The 21,461-nt window shown below is 36.8% G+C and overlaps 2 protein-coding genes across 2 annotated transcripts in view; one reads left to right on the top strand and one right to left on the bottom strand.

Moving 5' to 3' along the window:
- Positions 1-21,461, bottom strand: part of CNBD1 (cyclic nucleotide binding domain containing 1) — a 385,369-nt gene that overhangs the window by 293,028 nt on the left and 70,880 nt on the right. The window lies entirely within an intron of this gene.
- On the top strand, positions 134-20,966 carry LOC122451486 (zinc finger X-chromosomal protein-like). The gene is made up of 3 exons (XM_043484460.1): positions 134-192; positions 248-1,041; positions 20,752-20,966. The coding sequence occupies exons 1-3, from the start codon at positions 134-136 to the stop codon at positions 20,964-20,966; spliced, it is 1,068 nt and encodes a 355-aa protein (XP_043340395.1).

Here is a 21,461-nt window from a genome sequence, read left to right on the forward strand (position 1 = left end):
GTCGCGGCCGGCCTGGGGCATCGCGCCGCGGTGAGGCCTGGCAAGGAGGCAAAGGCTGCAGGCGTGAGGTGAAGGCCGCAGGCCGGCTGGGCCGATTTTCGCTATGAGCTGTGACTGATGAAAATTAAAGGCCATGTATGAAGATGGACTTGAATTACAACCACAGGAACCAAACTCATTTTTTGATACAACAGTTTTTCAGAACACTTCCCATATATTCCCATTTGATCATCACAACAGTCCTGTGAGGAGCTGATGCTACACACACGGATGGTGATCAAATTGTTGTGGAAGTACAAGAAACTGTTTTTGTTTCAGATGTTGTGGATTCAGACATAACTGTACATAACTTTGTTCCCGATGACCCAGACTCAGTTGTAATCCAAGATGTTATCGAGGACGTTGTTATAGAAGATGTTCGATGTCCAGATATCATGGAAGAAGCAGATGTATCTGAAACAGTCATCATTTCTGAGCAAGTGCTGGACTCAGATGTAACAGAAGAAGTGTCTTTAGCACATTGCACAGTCCCAGATGACGTCTTAGCTTCTGATATTACTTCAGCCTCAATGTCTATGCCAGAACACGTCTTGACGAGTGAATCCACACATGTGTCTGACATTGGACACGTTGAACACGTTGCTCATGATAGCGTAGTAGAGGCAGAAGTTGTCACTGATCCTCTGACAGCCGATGTAGTGTCAGAAGAAGTATTGGTAGCAGATTGTGCCTCAGAAGCAGTCATAGATGCCAACGGGATCCCTGCGGACCAGCAGGAGGATGACAAAGGCAACTGTGAGGACTACCTTATGATTTCCTTGGATGATGCTGGCAAAAGAGAACATGATGGTTCCTCTGGAATTACCGTGGATGCAGAGTCAGAGATCGATCCTTGTAAAGTGGATGGCACTTGCCCTGAAGTTATCAAGGTGTACATTTTTAAAGCTGACCCTGGAGAGGATGACCTAGGCCACGTGACAATGAAAGTTTTCATTCGAGCTTTTGCGTCCCTGGCATTGCTGAGTGAAGAGCAGTGGCTGGGTTCGGGTTTACCTTTCGTTTTGTTCAGCAGACAAAATATCCTTTCAGGGGGTGCTTTCTTTGGAGTATTTACACCTTTTGTCAGCATAGCAAACTTTTAGAAAACTTTATTGAAAAATTTTGCTTGATCCTGTTGTATTTTGTCTGTGCTGCTTTGTGTTGAAATGGTTGTGTGCTACAAATGAGACTTACTGAGGACTGCATTTGGAATCTCCTAGAGGTAATTCGTGGCTCATAGGATCTTTTGCAACTTTATATATGTGAATGTACCCTGACTTATGTATATGCACATATAGATGACATGTATCATGTGTATCGTGCGTATTGCTTATTTTACATATTTATACACACAACCCCAATTAGTAGTTGTTTAAAATCTATAATAATGAAAAGTATTAAATTTACAATAACATGAAAGATGCAGGGATGCATGAGAGAGCATTTTGTAAATCATGCTCTTTGGAGAGACTACTCAGGTGAAGAATTAGAAGGAAAATAAGGACACTAATATTTTTAAAGAGTAAAGGTATTTTCTTTTAAATATCTTTGGTAACTGAAAAATAGAACTTAAGATGTTTCTACATAGAATGTTTTCATATAACTTCAGCTTCATGCCTTTATATTTTTCTGAAAAGCTAATGAGTATCCAGATATATACTCCCTCAGTTCTCTCTGAGAAGCCCGTGAGGGGACTCTGTGTCACCAAGTGAGGGGACCAAGGAAGCAGCGGTTCAATGTACCACAGAATGGGTGCTAATTACGACTTCCACTTGGCAAGTTGAGACTGCTTGTTACTTCTCCGTACAGCTAGCAACCTTTCAAAAATGTAACACTCACGTTGGCTTTGATTAGAAGGTAAAGGTGTATTCTCAGTGCATGAGAAAATTTTGAGGCCTTATTTGGAACATTACCAAGTCTTTCACAGTTGTGTTTTTCTTTAGCAGTTAACTTTTTTTAACAAATAGACATGATTCAGGGTCATAAATACATAGAATGTACTTGGTTACTTAGAATTTGGTTAAGATGAGTTTTGGAGAACAGAAAATAGGTTTTGGGGTCTCTTACATTGGCTGTTGACACATGAGTATCTGGCACATCGTGGGAGATTTTGGAATTCTTTCCCCACTTATTAGCTGCCTTGCCACTTCATTATGGTGCTCCATCCCCTTTGTGCTATTAGGTTTTTAGCTTTCATCTTTCTCTTTGCCATTGATACTTCTTTGCAAGAGTTATATTTTTAGGGTTAGAAATCTAATAGTATTTGGCAAGCCTCTGAAGTGCTAGATTGATTGAGTCCATTTCTAAATCAAGTGCTGTAGGCTGGTATGAACACCATCCTTGAATGCCAGTAAAAGCCAAGGCATAGAAATGCCTGTACCCTTTTGCCCCCCGTAACATGCTTTTTTTTTTTTAAGTAACTAACAATTATGTGATTCATTGCCCTGCAGTACAGTTGAAAGCTCTGTTTTTTTGTGAGAACCTTTAAAATCTCCCTTATTTTTCCCACAAATAGTGTAAAAGAAAACACTTAAGTGAAAGTGGAAATTTATTAATTTTAAAACATCTTGTAAAAATTAATACAGAAAATATAATTGCTCATTTATATTTTTTTAAATAAACTAAAGATAAAGAACACAACAATTTACACACTTTATATTTCTCTTACATGGTCTGGAATCATACACCATTCTTTTCTTTTTAAAGCACAAGATTGAAACCTTTAAAAGGTATTTAAGGGTTTGGTCAAGTGAATATGATAAAGTGTATTTGTCTGTATAAAGAGAAACTGAAATCGTAGTCACTGTTATGTACTGACATTAGTTACAACCTAGTTTTAATTCTTAAAACAATTTTGATTAGCAAAGCTAAAAAAATGGATGTTTCAGTTAAATGTTTTAAAGAGGTACAGATTTTTACAAGGACATAATATAAGTTATTGTTCTGTAGAAATATCCTATTAAATATTGTATGTCCCTCCCTCTGTACACTTTGTAAAAAAAGTAAAATACATAAAAAGAAAATCATATAGGGATGTGTGACATTATTGTAATTGTGTACTTGAGAATAACGTGCAAAAATAAAAATCAGAATATTTTCCTGTTAAAAAAAAAACGTGAAAATAAATGATGAATATATTTAGGAAAATTAGTAATAATATGAATTTGTATTTCACAATGTTCAGTTAAACACTAACATAAGAAAATTATAACAGTTATATATTTTTAGGTTTCATCAGCTTATATTTGGAAGTAAGACATTTAGCAAATAAATAAGGAGGTTAATTGTCTTCTTGAGTGAAGAGTTAGTGTGAGAATATGTGAGAAAAGGGGTTTCAGGATAGGTAAACATCCATGCAAAGGGGAGAATATATTTGATATTTTTGAGAAAGAGCAAGAAGACCATGCAACTGGAATAGAATGAACATTGGACCTGTTACTAAGAGATGATGGATTTGAAGAAATGCAGGGAGTTAAAATCATGTGCTGCCTTGTGGAACATTTAAAGAACTCTAGTTTTTAACCATCCAGGATTTGGAGCAGAGGAAAGACGTGGTCTAATTTCTGAAGGGCCGCTCTTGCTACTATGTTAAGGGCAAGCCGTAGCAGGTGAAGAACAGAAGCCTAGATAAGAAGTCCATGAAGATGAACCTGGAGACACACGGCACTGGCTCTGACCAGATTTGCTCTAGTGGAACTGGAGGAAAAACGTGGGTCAAATTCCGGACATCCTCTATTTTAGGGTTATCTCAGAAGGATTCGACTGAGCAAAAAAACTTCACTTTCACTTTTCACTTTCATGCATTGGAGAAGGAAATGGCAACCCACTCCAGTGTTCTTGCCTGGAGAATCCCAGGGATGGGGGAGCCTGGTGGGCTGCCGTCTATGGGGTCGCACAGAGTCGGACACGACTGAAGCGACTTAGCAGCAGCCCCAGCAGCAGCAAAAGGATTCGGTTTTGAATTAGATGTTAACGTATGAAAGATAAAAAGAGAACTAAATAATTTTTATGTGAATTTCCTTCAAATTAAATAAAGTTTCTATAGCAGACGAAGCACAATGGCACAAACTGGAGGCTCTTATCTCTGAGTCCACCCTTCAGAGGCCATACTAGCAAATGACAATATCTGGAGAATTCTATTATACCCCCAATATTGAGATAAATAAACTGAAGGGATGTCTTCTTTTCCCTCTTCTTTCAAGGAACACTTATAAGTGACTACTGGGAATAATAATTAAAACAGAGAAAACAAAAAGAGAACCTGACTTTTTAAGGAATTAAAAGTTTCATTGATAATCACTAAAGTGAAACCTGTGAATGACTGTAGGGAGGGCTTCTGTCTGTATCTCTACCTCTACCTCTATTGATATAGATATATAAATACAATCATTCACAGGTGGCCTGGCCAGGATGTTTCCCGTGAGCTAAACAAGAATACTTTAGCATAATGCTCATTGCCTGGAAGGCAGGGTTCCAGGAAATGGGACATGATGTATAATTTAAGCTTATTGGCAGCATCCCTGTAGTGATGAACTTGTAAAAGGTTCCTCCCTATTACACTTGCTGTCTAGTATTCCTAAATTGTAAGAGGGCTGCAATGAGCCTTATGGAGAAAATGTTGGATAGGCTTCATTCAGGCATGAGTTAGAACTGCTGGCCATGAGTTCAATGTGCATGAATCTACCATATGTTAAATAAAAATGTCTCTAAACAGAATAACACATAAAACAAGGATATATATTAATCAAGATATGAGAACCTAGAGACTCACCAGGGACCTAACCCTGTATTTCCTCTGAAAGCAATGGTCAGAACTGTCAGCAACTTGATGGACCACGATAACCACAGGAAATGAAAATCAATTGTATCTACTTAGTATTTATGGTATAGATTCGCCTTTGTGTTGTAATGGTGTGGAGAAATGGAATCTTGAGTGCACTCTGGGCTTACTCGACCTTTGAGAAAAAGAAACGGGCTTAACAAGGAGCACTGAAGCCCATTGTCTGTTTTGCTCCATGAGCTGCTAGTGGTGAGAAGCCATATCATAAGGTAAGCATGACCTTGCCAACAAGCAAGATTAGGATTCACTAGGGGAGTAGACACCCCTGGGTCTGGAGGAAGACTTATGACTCAGGTGGTTAAATACGCTGGGAGAATAATATAAACCCTCCTCACTGTGACTCCTTAAAGATGTCAAAGCTACAATGCAATAAAGGTCATACTAGAAAACAGAAGCCCTGTCACCCCAGACCTAAGAAGAACTGGTCAGGAGTCAGACACTACCCACCACTTTCACAGACCTCATTTCAAGTCTAGTAGGAAAACAGCCTCAGAGCTAATATCTCCCTAACCACTTTTTCACAGAAAAATGAAGCCCCATCAGTAACAACTGGCTTAATTCTTTTCAAGGGGGACTAAGTGTTTGGGAAAACCAACCAAAGGGTTGGGAATACTGACAAGCTGAATGTGACCTCATCACATTTCCAAGGCAATGACAGGGGAGAACGGCCTCCTCCAGGGGACTGAAGAGTGAAATGAATCAGCCACAAGGCACAAGAGGCTTGCTTTGTATTATCTGAATTTCTCTAAGGTATATAAAGTGTCTTCTGTAAAAAGCTGTCATCATTTTATTTTTAAAGCAACCAGTCTCCTCTAAATGTGCTACGTTAATCATCAAAAAGGGGTGAGAGGCATGGCTCTTAAATACACTGTGTATCCATAGCAAAGGTAGCAAGTATCTTATGGTCCTAGGATGAAGATTTCAGCTGTGACTCTGCATTATTGTAAAACAATGGGTCTTTAAGACAGAGGATACCTAATTGTCTAAGCTCTAACCTCCTTATGCTTTCACTGTGTCAACTTTGTGACACTCGACTATTCTGCTTACTCTCCACTCCCAGTCTAATTCCATAACTAATTATTTAAGATAGGACATACCTTTCTGCCCAAAAGTAGAAAATATGTTGGTGTCTAAAACTGAAAACAGAAGTTGTAAAACTTTATATTCAATCTACTACTACAGTGTTTTAAAGTACAAGTAATTCATGTATATATATAAAACAGCAGTATGAAAAAAGCTTTAGAAACCCCAATGAAAACATTTTTGTGGTTTTTTACATTAGCTTGTGCTCAGGTAAAATTGTCAGTGTTATTGATATTTGCATCAATTAATCGACGTGTTTATTGCGCTTTTGAGCATTCTCAGCATTAAGACCAGTGCTTGGTAGGAAGTCATGATTTCTATGCTCAAAAAATTCATAATTCTGGTGAGATCATAAGAAAAAAAAAACCAAGCAACAAATGTACATGTAAGATTTTGCCTAACTGTGAGCAGCAGTCACCAAAGGAGAGATGGAGTGGGAAGAAAAGAGGCTTTGGAAACCTCTAGAAATTCTTCCAGAATAAAAATTTTTGGAAAAGTAATAATAATAATAAAAACAAGGACAGTTGGTCTTTTAGATAGGTGTGCTCCGTCACTTGGTCATGTCCCACTCTTTGCTGTCTCTTGGATTATAACCGGCCAGGCTCCTCTGTCGCTGGGATTTTCCAGGCCAGAATACTGGAGTGACTTGCCGTTCTGTTCACCTGGGGATCTTCCCAACCCAGGGATGGAACCCATGTCTCTTGCACCTCCCGCACTGGCAGGCAGATTCTTTACCACCAGGGCCACCTGGGAAGCCCCATGATCCTTTAGATAATAGAAACCAAATTACTAGGTAGGAATAAGCCTGAGAGACAGGCTTTTTTGTGGGACTAAGGAAAATTAAATTAGACTGCAATTATGGATGGGGATTGACTGGTTTGGAAATCAGTCCTGAATATTCACTGGAAGGACTGATGCTGAAGCTGAAACTCCAATACTTTGACCACTTGATGCGAAGAGCCAACTCATTGGAAAAGACCCTGAGGCTGGGAAAGATTGAAGGCAGGAGAAGGGGACAACAGAAGATGAGATCCTCTGTTGGATGGCATCGCTGACCCGATGGACATGAGTTTGAGCAAGTTTCAGGAGTTGTTGATGGACAGCGAAGCCTGGCATGCTGCAGTCCATGGGGTCATAAAGAGTCGGACACGACTAAGCGACTGAAATGAACTGAATTGATGGATGGGGATCATGGAGGGTCTCAATAACAACAGGAGTTTGAATGTATTTGACAAGCAAGAGGAAACCATCAGGGATTTTTGACAAAAATATTTCTACTTTGTCCATCTCCAGTTCATCTTTCACAAGAATGTTATCTAAACATAAATATGGTCATAAAATACTTTAAGAATGTATCTCTGTCAATTCCAAGCACCTTAGAACATTTTTCAGACTTCCTGTCTCACCAGTGCCCCTTCTGTTCATTCCACTGTCTCTGCATCATACACATACACACACACACACACACTCACCCCTCCCCATATACTGACTGCCTTTCAAATACGCATTTCATGCCATTCCAGCAATAACTTGTATTTTTCTTGCCCTGACATAGTAACCCCATCGGTTTTTATTTCAAAAACTAGTTCTCATTCTCAAACACTCCACTTAAATTCCCAATTGTATGATTTTCATTCTAATGAATTTTCATTTCATTGAAAGAAAAAAATGTTGCTTATGTCAAAGGCCAGAAACCTATAGCCTATGCACTAATCTAGCTCACTGTCTATTTTTCAGTTAGTTTGCTTGTTTGTTTTTCTAAAACAGGTTTGTATTTTTTTTTTAAAGAATACAGTCTTGCTCATTTATTCATGTAAAACTATAGCCTGCTTCTGTTCCATGATACAGAGTTGAGTACATGTGACAGAGACTGTATGGTCCAAAATCTAAAATATTTACCATGTGGACATTTAAAGTAAGAGTGTCAACCTTGGTTTATGGTTTATGCCTCTGCTGTAGAACTTACCATACTGTTTCATAAATATTTATTTATGTATGCTTGTCATATATAAAGTCAAGAACTGTTTCTACAGCAATTGAGAGATTGCTGCTTAAGCTGAATCCGCCCTCATTCTTCAAACTTAATGACTTATTTGCATCCCCTCCAAGCTCTACTGACCTCTCTATTCAGCTACTTCAACACTCTAAACTCAACACTCCAAAAGCATTCTTACCTGGAGATCCACACGTAGGTTGTCCCTCTGTCCAGAACGAGGTTCACTTTGACATTCACACAGCAAGCTCTTTGTCATGTTTTATATTTCAGCTTAATTATTACAGCCACTAAAAGACCTCCTTCCTGACTGTAATTTGTAGCACCAATCCCCTATCTTTCACTCCTGTTATTATTCTCTATCAAAATACCTAATTTGTTTAATTCATAACACTTAACATAAGTGGTACTATCTACATTTTCACGTTTTTTCTCAGACTACTTTGTGACACTGTAATTTCCATGAAAGTGAGCAACACATCTGCTTTTTCATCACTATATTCTCAAATGACCTAATAATTCTACCTCAAACACTAGCACGGTTTCTGGTTCTGAAATTGATAGACCTCTAAATCAAGATCAAGAAACAAAAGACACAAAATAACAATTCAGAAATGAAGAGAAGATACCACTTCAAATCCCAAAGACATGAAAAGAATACGACTAGATAAAGATACCTTCTGCAATGCGGAAGTCTCAGGTTCAATACCTGGGTTGGGAAGATCCCCTGGAGAAAGGAATGACAACCTACTCCAGTATTCTTGCCTGGAGAATTCCATGAGTAGAGGAGCCTGGTAAGCTATAGTCCATGATCTTGCAAAGAGTTGGACAAGACTGAGTAACTAACACACACATAGAGTTATACCTATACCTTTGATGACATAGGTTTCAAAGATTTGAAAATCATAAATTAGCAAACTTGAAAAAAGAAACAGGAATTTTGAATAAGTTTTTATTAATTAAAGTCACTGAAATTATAATTTAAAATCATCCCTAAAGAAAATTGCATACACAGGTGCCTTCAACAGTGACTTCTATCAAACACTTAAGAAATAAATAAAACCAATCCCGTATAAACCTTTCAGACAATAAAAAAGAGTGTGATCACAAAATAAAACTGGAAATTCATCCTTCTCATGGAGAAACAGGAAAAATTCTTAAGAAAATATGAGCAAATTGTTGCAATGTGTTAAAAATATAATACATTATGACCTGTTGGAATTTACCTGGGATTGCAAGTTTAATATCTGAAAATCAATATGGTAGAATAAAGTAGGAAAACTTAAGATAATTTCAGTAGATGTAGAAAAAACCATTTGACAAAACTTAACTTCCATTTACGATCTTTTAAAAATATTAGTAAACTAGGAACAGAGAAAAACTGCCTCAACCTGATTAAATGATCTACAAAAAAAACATTAAACTAACATACTCAGAGGAAAATAATTCATTACTTTCTGTCTAAAATCAAAAAAAAGGAAAGAATCATCTTATCTCTCCATTTTATTTAAAATTAAGGGCATCAAGATTGGAAAGGAATAAGTAAAACTATTACTTCATATAATTTGATGGTATATGTAAAAATTAAAAGGAAGCTACAAAATAATGAGCAGAATTAAAAATTAAATTATCAAGGTCATAGTATAGGTCAACTTAAAAAGCAAAATTTGGTATTTTAATAATCAATAAAGAAATTAAAAATTCAAAACCAAAATTTAAAAATTTCAATTATAAAAACATCTATTAGAAATAAAATTCTTAGAAATTACTTCAACAAAAGTTGTGAACAACTTATACACTGAAAATTATAAGGCACTGCAAAATGAAATCAATTAAGATCTAATCTACCTGCCTCTTGAGAAATCTGAATGCAGGTCAGAAAGCAACAGTTAGAACTGGACATGGAACAACAGACTAATTCCAAATAGGGAAAGGAGTACATCAAGGCTGTGTATTTTCACCCTGCTCATTTAATTTATATGCAGAGTACATCATGAGAAACACTGGGCTGGATGAAGCACAAGCTGGAACCAAGATTGCCGGGAGAACTATCAATAACCTCAGATATGCAGATGTCCTTTTGATAGAAAGTGAAGAAGAATTAAAGAGCCTCTTGATGAAAGTGAAAGAGGAGAGTGAAAAAGTTGGCTTAAAGCTCAATATTCAGAAAACTAAGATCATGGCATCTAGTCCCATCACTTCATGGCAAATAGATGGAGAAACAGTGGAAACAGTGGCTGACTTTATTTTCTTTGGCTCCAAAATCACTGCAGATGGTGACTGCAGCCATGAAATTAAAAGACGCTTACTCCTTGGAAGGAAAGTTATGACCAACCTAGACAGCATGTTAAAAAGCAGAGACATTACTTTGCCAACAAAGGTCCATCTAGTCGAGGCTATGGTTTTTCCAGTAGTCATGTATGGATGTGAGAGTTGGACTATAAAGAAAGCTGAGCACTAAAGCATTGATGCTTTTGAACTGTGGTGTTGGAGAAGACTCTTGAGAGTCCCTTGGACTGCAAGGAGATCCAATCAGTCCATCCTAAAGGAAATCAGTCCTGGGTGTTCATTGGAAGGCCTGAGGTACAAGCTGAAACTCCAATCCTTTGGCCACCTGATGCGAAGAACTGACTCATTTGAAAAGACCCTGATGCTGGGAAAGATTGAAGGCAGGAGAAGGGGATGACAGAGGATGAGATGGTTGGATGGCATCACAGACTTGATGGACATGAGTTTGAGCAAGCTCTGGGAGTTGGTGATGGACAGGCAGGCCTGGCATGCTGCAGTCCATGGGACTGCAAAGAGTCAGACATGACTGAGTGACCGAGCGGAACTGATAGCAGATTAATGATATTGTGATAATTTTAGGTGAACAGCAAAGGGAGTCAGCCATACATATACATGTATCCATTCACCCCCAAATTCCCCTCCCATCCAAGCTTCCTTTTATATGAAATTCTCGTAAATACCAAACTCTAATCACGGAAAGTAGATCAGGGGATATCTTGGTTCAGGGATGAGAAAGATGGACTGCATAAAGGATGAATTTTGATGACAGTTACACAACGGTATGCAACTGTCAAGATCCATCAAGCTCAATATTTTAAAGGGGGAATTTAATTATATATTAATATATAGGCGTCCCTGATGGTTCAGCAGTAAAGAATCTGCCTGTAATGCAGGAGACGAAGGCGACATGAGTTCGAACCCTAGGTCAGGAAGGTCTCCTGGAGGAGGAAATGGGAAGCCATTCCAGTATTCTTGCCTGGGGAATCCCGTGGACAGAGGAGCCTGGCATTCTTTGGTCCTTGGAGTCTGAAGCACCTGAGCACACACACATGCATGTGTGTGTCTGTGTGTGTGTATGTGTGTGTGTGTGTTTGTGTGTGTGTGTATATATATATATGTATATATCAACATCTTAGATTAAATAAACAGAATTAAGAGATTTATGCCACCAAGAGCATCTAAAACCCTTGTAATCAGATATTTCTACCATGTTCTTTGGAAAGGCTTGAGTGTATAAACACACAGCATGTACACACATATACACATGTGCATACACAGAGCAATACCACAGTCTTCCCGCAGTCTGCATCAATCCAGCTGTGTTCTATTATGTAGAATGTTCATGTTTCTTAATTTTATGTAAAGCTTCAAGGTCTCTCCTTATTTTCCAAACAAACTGCTGTGTCTACTCCCCCTCTCAAAAACATACACTCAAAGTACCATGTGTGGGTGTATCAGAGGGTGTGAGTTTATGTGCACAAAAGTTCTGCAGATTATTAACAGTCAAATCTGTATATTGCAGGGGCTGAGAACAGGCATTCCACTATCAGATCATTCTGAGTTTCAGTCCCAGATCTGAGTGCCAGAAAGTACCTGCAAACCCTAGTTTCCTCAACTGTTAAAATGGTAGGGGGCGAAGTGGGAAATAATATTTCCCACCTAAATAGATTGTTGTGAACATTAAAAGCAACAACAAATATAAAGTTCGATAAGTATCAACTATTATTCTTACCCTATATCTTGACATCTTTGCAAATCCCTTAATAATACAATAGCAAATAATTTGCCCCATAAAACATCGTAAAGTGTAACCAAAAAATTTAAGTAGTCCCTTTAGGCTCTTAGAACATATGACTATATGTACTATACAGTCTATAATACATATGACTGAGGTCATTTTCAAAAGTGTTGAAATAAATTTTATCTCTATAATAAACTCTACCAAATATTAATTTTAATGTAATATAACATATTAACTCTGCATTTGCCTGAGTCAGTAAACTCTTTTATATAGTCTATCTTTTAGGGAAGTTTTAGATTCAGAGCAAAACTAACAAGAGATCATAGACTATGATTTTTCATATGCTCCCCGCATCTACACATGCACAGCGTCCCCCATTATCAACATCCTCCACCAGAGAAGGATATTTATTAAAATTAATAAATCTACATTGACACATCATAATTATCCAAGTTCATGATTTGCACTGGAGTTCACTCTTGGTATACAGACTATGTGCTTGAGCAAATGTATAATGACATGTATTCATCATTACAATATCATACAGAGTACTTTTAATGCCCTAAAAATCATCTGAGCTCCACCGATTCATCCCTTCCCACTGCCCAAGTCCTGGCAATGAATGAGTGTTTTACTGCCTCCACAGTTTTGCATTTTCTAGAATGCCTTATAGAGTTGAAATCACATCATATGTTGTCTTTTCATATTGGTTTCTTTTACTTACTAATATGCAATCAAGTTCTTTCCACAACTTTCATGGTGTCATGGTTAATTTCTTTTTAACTCTGGGTTATATTCCAATGTCTGCATTACTACAGTTTATTTATCTGCTCACCTATTGAAGGACATCTTGGTTGCTGGCAAGCTTTGGCAATTATGAATAAAGTTGTCATAAACACCCATGTGCAGATTTTTGTGGGGACAGAAGTTTTTAGCTTCTTTGGGTAAATGCTAATGAGAACAATCACTTGCCAACTTCCCTGGTGACTCAGACGGTAAAGAATTCGCCTGCAATTCAGGAGACCCAGATCCAATCCCTGGGTCAGGAAGATTCTCTGGAGAAGGGAAAGGTTATGCACTCCAGTACTCTTGCCTGGAGAATTCCATGGACAGCAGAGCCTCAGTGGGCTACAGTCCATGGGCTCCGAAAGAGTCGGACCCAACTGAGCAACTACCATACATGTACAGAGAGGATGTTGAGTTCTATAAGCCACCAAATTATCTTCCAAAGCGGCTTTGCCATTTTGCATCCCCACCAGAAGTGAATGAGAGCTCCTGTTTTCCACATCCTCGCCAACATTTGCTGTTGTCAGTGTCCTGCACTTCGTCCCTTCTGATAGGGTGTGTAGTGATATCAACTTCTTGTTTAATTTTCATTTCCCTGATGACACGTGATGCAACATATCTTTTCAGACACTTACTTGTTATCAGTATATTTTCTTTGGTGAAGTGTCTGTTAAAGTCTTTTGTCTATTTTTTAAAATCAACTTGTTTTCTTATTGTTTAGTTTTACAATTTCTCTGTATATTTTGGATACCAGTTTTTTATCAGATGTAGTTTTTGCAAGTATTTTCTCCCAGTCTTTTGATGTATCTTAACTCATTCTCATTTTCTTGAATTTGTCTTTCTCAGAACAGAAATTTCTAATTTTAATAAACTCTTCCTTATTAATTATTTCTTTCATGGATCATGTCTTTGGTTTTGTATCTAAACTGGCAAAACTTTTATACTTTCTCAAGATGTGTTTAAAATATGAATATAAATCCACATTGAGATACAAGTTGGGCAATGAGCTAGACATTTGCTAAAGTCAAGAAATGCATAATGTGAATATGGCATAAAACAGTCTCCAACATCCACCTCAGTTACTGAATGTCAGCAAAAGGGCACAAACTTGGGCTGGATAGCTCCCTCACTCAGAGCTGGCATCTGTGAGCCAGCAGCTGGCAACACTGCCCACAACCAGAGAAATAATCACCTTAAGGACCAAGACTCACTACACCATAACTGAAGCAATTCTTGGGACATTGTTTAATTTGCCTCATTCTTTAAAGCAATAAATTTTCAACTGTTATAAAAATTCTAGTCTCAAGTATGAAAACCAAAAAAGGAAGTTAGAAGAGAAAAATAAAGGCAAATACTTGAAAGTTGGTGATAAATTTGACTTTTGGAACTTGTAAGTATCAAAATCACTGAAAATAGAAAAAAAATCAGTTATATGTGTTTGTGGAAGTACTATTATTTAATATAAGTAATTTAATCAAAACAATTTTTCTGTCAAGGACCTTTAATTGTTACATTTTTCAACAATATTGGAAGAATCTAGCATGTCTCACTTTGCCTTTATATCCCCTTTTAACTCTGTGAAAAATAACAGCTCACCTTAGAAGTGATGGTGAGTCAGCTGAGCAGCCTCTGGGACAGGCAGGAGCCTTAGAAATACAGCCCTATGGGACCTCCTGTAGGAGACGGTTACTTCTAGATAAAAGTCTATTTCTATACTGAAGAGCTGATTTATCCAAAGTCCTTGTGTATTAAGAAATATTTTTAGGAGAATAATCATTTGGAATTGGATATTTAGTGTTCTTTATAATAGTTTTCATTCCAACAATTCTCTCCTTTTAAACTAAGGAAAAACATATCATCCATATTACAAATACATAAGAAAACAAATGCTGTTGTTATATAGTGATTAATGATAAGGACAATGTTGACTACAGAGGGAAAATGTGACTTGATTTTTAACTTCATTTTGAATTAATAACTCAGTGACAGATTCAAAACTTGAACTGATTCAAAGATGTAATCTTAACATTTCCATAAGTGAAAAAAAAGGCAATGAAAAGTTACATTGTTTGTGTGACTTGTTATTTGTAATGTTCAGTGTATATACTCATATTCCAAATATTCCTAGGCTGTTGTATAGATTGCACTTTTTTCTACAAAAGAATATGTATTTGCTACATAGAGAGCTATACTTAGAATATATATTTCTAAAACAAAAAGTATATCATTTACAAATATGAAATTAGGATGGGTTACCAGGATTTTGTATATATACTGTAAAATACAAAAAACAGAGATGCTTACTTATTAAGAACACTACATTCAAAATGTTTTATAAATTAAATTTCAAAGTAAAAAACACTAGTCAATTTAACTTTGAATCAGTGACACAATTTTTTCAAATCCAATGCCTAGATTATTTCCTGTCTCATTTATGCTTTTAGAAGATAGCAATAAAAACTGATTCTTATAGCTATTAATATTATTGATGTTTCCTCAAGAGGAAGTTCATCTACCCACATTGACACTTAAAGAAATGAAGGTCAATATGGACATTGGCTTTCTGTAAATAAGATTAATGGCTTGAGGTAAATTTTAGTAAAAGATGGCTAATTTCTTCTCTAAATTTTCTACTAAACAACTAAAGGGACTGTAAATGACAAAAATAAGCTCAAATGACAAGAAAATAGGGAGAATGAAGTAGTGTAGTCTCAAGATGTAAAACCAGACATTAAAAGGCAATTCATAAGCAGTATAGGTTACTTTAGGGCTTCCCTAGTGGCTCAGCGGTAAAGAATCCACCTGCCAATGCAGGAGACATGAGTTTGATCCCTGGGTCAGAAAGATTCCTGGGAGAAGGAAATGACAACCTACTCTGGTATTCTTGCCTGCGAAATCCCATGGGCAGAGGAGCCTGGCAGGCTACAGTCAACGAGGTTGCAAAGAACTGCATGAATTAGCGACTAAACCACAACAAACAACAATGGATTATATCAGTAAAGAATTCATGTACACTAATATAGTACGTCCAAACATGGAGAATATTTTCAGTTTATTTGCTCATAGAAAAGTTTTCCCAATAGCTTTTTCCTAAAATTTTTAGACTTATATTGAATGGATTTTTAGGTTTTGCATTTTAAGATAAAGTGAAAGTGTTAGTCACTCAGTCCTGTCCGACTCTTTGCAACCCCATGGACTGTAGCCCACCAGGCTCCTCTGTCCATGGGGATCCTGCAGACAAGAATACTGGAGTGGGTTGCCATACCCTCCTCTAGGGCATGTTCCCAACACAGAGCTCTAACCCAGGTCTCCGTCATTACAGGCAGATTCTTCACTGCCTGAGTCACCAGGAAAGTCCTACTAATATATATAATTTATTCCCCCTTGAGATGGGAACTTTTGGGACCTATTCTCCTGAAAACTTGCAAATCATCGTATTGTTTAAATACTGCAAGTATACTGGGAAGCTAGCTATTTAACTACCAATATATATGTGTGTGTTACTAGCTCAGTCATGTTCAACTCTGTGACCCCATGGACTGTAGCCCACCAGGCTCCTCTGTCCATGGGATTCTCCAGGCAAGAATACTGGAGTGGGTTGCCATTTCCTTCTCCAGGGGATCTTCTAGACCCAGGGATTGAACCCAGGTTTCCCATGTTGCAGGCAGATTCTTTACCATCTGAGCCACCAGGGAAGCCCAGTAAAACTTAGAACTGATGCTTCAAAAAGATAAACAAAACTGATATTTATAGACCTAGTTAAATAGCTAGCTTTCCCATATACTTTCAATGTTTAAAAAATATAATGATTTGAAAGTTTTTAACAGAATAAATCCTAAAAGTTTCCATCTCAAAGAAAAAAAAGCATTTTTGTGTCTATATAGGCTTACGGATATTAATTAAACTTGTGGTAACCACTTCATAATACATTTAAGTTATTATGGTATACATTTAAACTTATAGAATGCTATGTATCAATTATACTTCAATAAAGTTGAAAGGAGAAAGTACTACTTCAACTGTGCCCATTAATTTTTTTGAGACTGGTCTTGAAAAAAAAAAAATGCAGTAAGAAAGTAATGCCCTTACAATATTCACAAAAAAGATATAAGAACTAGGAAATGACCCCCTAAAAAATTATAGAATCTATACGAAACTCCAAGAGTCACAAAAGAAAACTAAAAAAAAATGCAAAATCTACACCATGTCCCTGAATGAGAAAGATACTATTTTATGTATGTAATTAATTAACAAATTAGTAAGAAATTGTCTTACTAGATATCAACACACATCATAAAGTTATTTTTAATTCAGATGAATTTGGCACAAGAACAGACATCAGTAAAACAATAGCTAGCCCAAGTGTATAGTAACTTAAAATGTGGTCAATTTGCATCATAATCAATATTATGACTGAAATGTCCAAGAACTTAAATGATAATATGAAGATTTTGGCATAAGAACTGCAAACTATAAAAAAAGAATCCACTGAAGTTTTTAGAAATGACAAGTGAAGTAACTGAAATTAAGAGCTCCATGAATGAGCAAAAGAGAATTGGTGAACAGGAAAATAAAAGCAAAATAAAATATGCAAACTGAAACAAGACAAGACAAAGTGAAGTCAAATACAGAAAACAAGATAGAAGACATTTAGGACATTATAAAAAGTCCTAACTTACAAGTAAGTAGAGTTCCAGAAGGTCAGGATAAAAAGAGTTCATCAGGAACAATATTTGATAAATTAATGTTTAAAATTTTTCCAAAACTAAAGACAGCAAGCCTTAACTTTGAGAAGAACTACAAATCAAAAGACTTAAAAAAAATAAATTTGGGGCAAATAATAGTAAAAGTTTTAAAAACCAAATACAAAGAGAAAAATCTTAGAAATATCTAGGACAAAAAGAAGTCTAATTATTTTCATAGGAGGAACAAAGGAGTAACAACAAGAGAAATAGCTGACTTTATAGTTGAAGCAAAGCCAAAAAGTCATAAAATAACTGCCAATTTCAAATTTTATTTTCAGCGAAAAATCTCCAAAAATGAAGAATAAATAAAGGCATTTTTCTAAGAAACAAAACTTGAAAGTATTTTCCATCAGAAGACCACACTAAGGAAAATATTAAAGGGTATACTTCAGGCAGGGAAAAAAAAAAAAAAATGAAGAGATGAAAGGTTAAAACTGGGTAAATCTAACTGAAAAAAAAAGAAAAAGATTGTTTTAAAGTCCTAATAATATTGATTTATAGGATTTACACAGAGTAGAAAGTTTTCCAGATCCCACCATCTCTCGGTCAAAATCCTTATGATTTTAACACATTATTTATCTGTATAAAGTTTATTTTGAACTGAGTTCTACAGCTAGATTCTTTTTAAAACCTGGGAAGACTCAATAAATTACGTTACCTAAAACAAGCATAAAATTAAAAAGCAAACGAAAATTGCAATAAATATGTAAAATTCCAAGTAGTCTTTTCTTTTTTAGCAACTTACAAACTGATTCTAAACATTCATGTGAATACACAAAAGACTGAAGATAACCCAAAAGAGCAACGAAGCGGAAGAAATCACACTACCTGGTTTTGCATGTATGCGCGCTATGTTGCTTCAGTCACCTCCGACTCTGAGCGACCCTGTGGACTGCAGCCCGCCAGGCTCGTCTGTCCGTGGGATTCTCCAGCAAGAATACAGGGGTGAGTTGCCATGCCCTCCTCTGGGGGATCTCCCCACCCAGGGATCGAACCCGCATCTCTTCTGTCTCCTGCACTGACAGGTGGGCTCCTTACCGCCAGCGCCACTGGGGAAACCCACCTGATTTTAGGACATATCAGAAAACTATAGTGATCATGACACTGTGATAGCAAACTAAGATAGACATGTACCAACAAAAGAGAAATTCCGAACCACTGTGCATGAATAAATAATTCCACCAAAACTACAAAGGCATCGCAATCCAGAAAGAGTGCAGTATCATGTTCAATAAATGAATATTAATGACCAAAACAAACAAATAAATAAAAAGAAACAAAACTTCTAGCCACATTTTACACCACTTGCAAAAATTAACTCAAAATGAATAACAGACTTAAATGCAAAACCTGAAACTATAAAACTTGTGACAGAAAACATATGATCAATCCTTCAAGATTTTTAATAGGGCAAAATTCCCCATATACAATATCAAAAGCAAAAAAAAAATCAAAAGCATGATTCATAAAAGAAAAATTATTAAATTGGATTTAATAAAAATTAAGTACTTCTACTTTTTGAAGCTGTTAAGAAAGTGAAAAGATAAGCTAAAGACTACAAAAATATTTACTAGGCATATATCTGATATATGTTCTAATATGTTTAGAATATACAAATTACCTTCACTATTTGTGCAAATATTTTTTTTCTTTTAAAATTGAGTTTTCACTTTTAAAATGTGCAAAATATTTGTACAAATATTTCATCAAAGAACATATATGAATAACAAATACATTAAACATCATTAGTTAGTAGGGAAGGATAAATTAAAAAGCATGATATGGCACTATAAACCTATTATAATAACTAAAAATTTTAAAATGATCAAACCAAGATTTGACAAGAATGCAAAGGAACTAGAACACTCATAAACTAATAGTGAAATGTCTGTGGTACAAGACTTTTGGAAGAGTTTGGCAATTTCTTAAAAGTTCAACATATACATATATTTACCAGAGACCAAGTTGCTCCATTTCTAGGTTTTTACTTAACAGAAATGAAGGCAAATGTCCAGACTTGTACATGAATCTTCATAGCAGCTTTATATAATGGACAAAAACTAAAAAGAAACCAAATGTCTATAAACAGATGAATAGATAGAAACAGTTGTATATTATCGAGTGGATTACCACTTAGGGAAAAAAAAAAAGAAGCGAGCTACTGATATACAAAACAACATGAATGAATCTCCAGAATAACTGTGTTGAGTGAAAGAACCAGACTAAAATACAAAATATGTTGTATGATTCCATGTGTACAAAATTCAGGAAAACAAACTATAGTGGCAGAAAGCTAACAAGGGGCCGCTTAGGGAAAGGGAATGGGGTGTAAGGTTGAGGAAAAGGAAAGGATTACAAAGGTGCACAAGGAAACTTATGAATGATGAGTATGTTCTTTATCTTGACTGTGGTGATAGTTTCATAGATATATACATGTCAAGACCTATCATGTCAAGATGCATCAAATTGAATGTGTTAAAATATGCATTTTATTATAAATAACTTATACTTCAATAAAGATGTTTAATATATATTAATCAGCTGTATTATATAATAATATTATGTGTATTATTAAACAATAATATTAGTAATATGCTTAATGTCTTTCTTTCTTTGAGCTTCCCATGTAGCGCAGCGGTAAAGAATCCGCCTGCCAATGCAGGAAATGTGGGTTCGATCCCTGGGTTGGAAAGATCCCCTGGATAAGGAAGTGGCTACCCACTCCAGTATTCTGGCCAGGAGAGTTCCATGGACAGAGGAACCTGGTGGGCTACAGTACACGGGGTGGCAGAGTCAGACACAACTGAGCAACTTTCACTCACTCACGCTCCAAGAATGCATGTAAGCTCCACATCCCTTCCCACACACCTTGTCCCATGCATCTCTTCCTTCTGACTGTTCCTGAGTTATATCTTTTTATAATAAACTAGTGACCTAGTAAGCAAAATGTTTCTCTGGGTTCTTTGATCTGCTCTAGCCAATTAATTGAACCTAAGGAAGGGGCCATGGGAGCCTGTGATTTACAGTCAGTTGGTCAGAAGTACAGACAACAATCTAGACTTGTGAGCGGAATCTGAAGTCCATGGAAGGGTTGTGGCAACCTCTAATCTGTGGTAGGTCAGTCAGAAGCACAAGCTTTCAACTGTTGTCTGAAAAGAGAATGAGCTGGAGAAAAGACAGTAGTTTGGTAGATCTGAACCCAAAACCTATGAAACCTGGTGCTGTTTCTGAGCAGGTAGCATCACAGTTGAGTTGAATTGCGTATTGGCTCAGGGAGAGCCTCTCCCCCCGCTCCTCACGCCGAGCACTGTATCTCAGAATGAGGGCTCTCTCCACTTTGGCCACGTGAGCCACGTGAGCAAGAAGACGGCCACCGATGACTCGGGAAGGGGCCCAGCCCCACCCAAGGAATCTGCAGGTGCCTTGATCTTAGACCTCCCAGCCTCCTGAACTGACCGCGACAAATGAATTTCTGTTATTTAAGCCATCCAGTCTATGGCATTTTTGTTACAGCAACACAAAGGGACTAAGGCATAGCTACACAGTGGAAAAAAATTTTGACAAGAAATAAGTAATGAGAGCATTTACTTATTTCCAAACAATAGGAGAATGATACAAAGATATCATTTTCTTAAATGTTAGTTAATTTGTGACCAACTAGTAGCTTCTGAAACTCTGGTATACAAATACCACTGGCACCTTTGTAAACTAATATAAATATATGATAAATAATTAATAGCAACTACTTATTCACAAGGGCTTCCCTGGTAGCTCAGCTACCAGGGAAGGAATTCCTCTGCAATGCAGGAGACCCCAGTTTAATACCTGGGTCAGGAAGTTCCCCTGGAGAAGGGATAGGCTACCCACTCCATATTCTTGGGCTTCCCTGGTGGCTCAGAGGGTAAAGAATCCTCCTGCAATGCGGGGGGCCTGGGTTCAATCCCT

Source organism: Cervus canadensis, chromosome 12, assembly GCF_019320065.1.
Source record: "Cervus canadensis isolate Bull #8, Minnesota chromosome 12, ASM1932006v1, whole genome shotgun sequence".
Taxonomy (NCBI): Eukaryota; Metazoa; Chordata; class Mammalia; order Artiodactyla; family Cervidae; genus Cervus; species Cervus canadensis.

What these genes read in the sequence shown, in the direction of transcription:
- LOC122451486 (XM_043484460.1), top strand. Translation starts at nt 134, where the DNA reads ATGTATGAAGATGGACTTGAATTACAACCACAGGAACCAAACTCATTT. An exon ending in AACTCATTTTTTGATACAAC is followed by an intron (nt 193 to 247) that starts AGTTTTTCAGAA and finishes AACAGTCCTGTG; the next exon opens with AGGAGCTGATGCTACACACA. An exon ending in GAGTGAAGAGCAGTGGCTGG is followed by an intron (nt 1,042 to 20,751) that starts GTTCGGGTTTAC and finishes GTTTCTGAGCAG; the next exon opens with GTAGCATCACAGTTGAGTTG.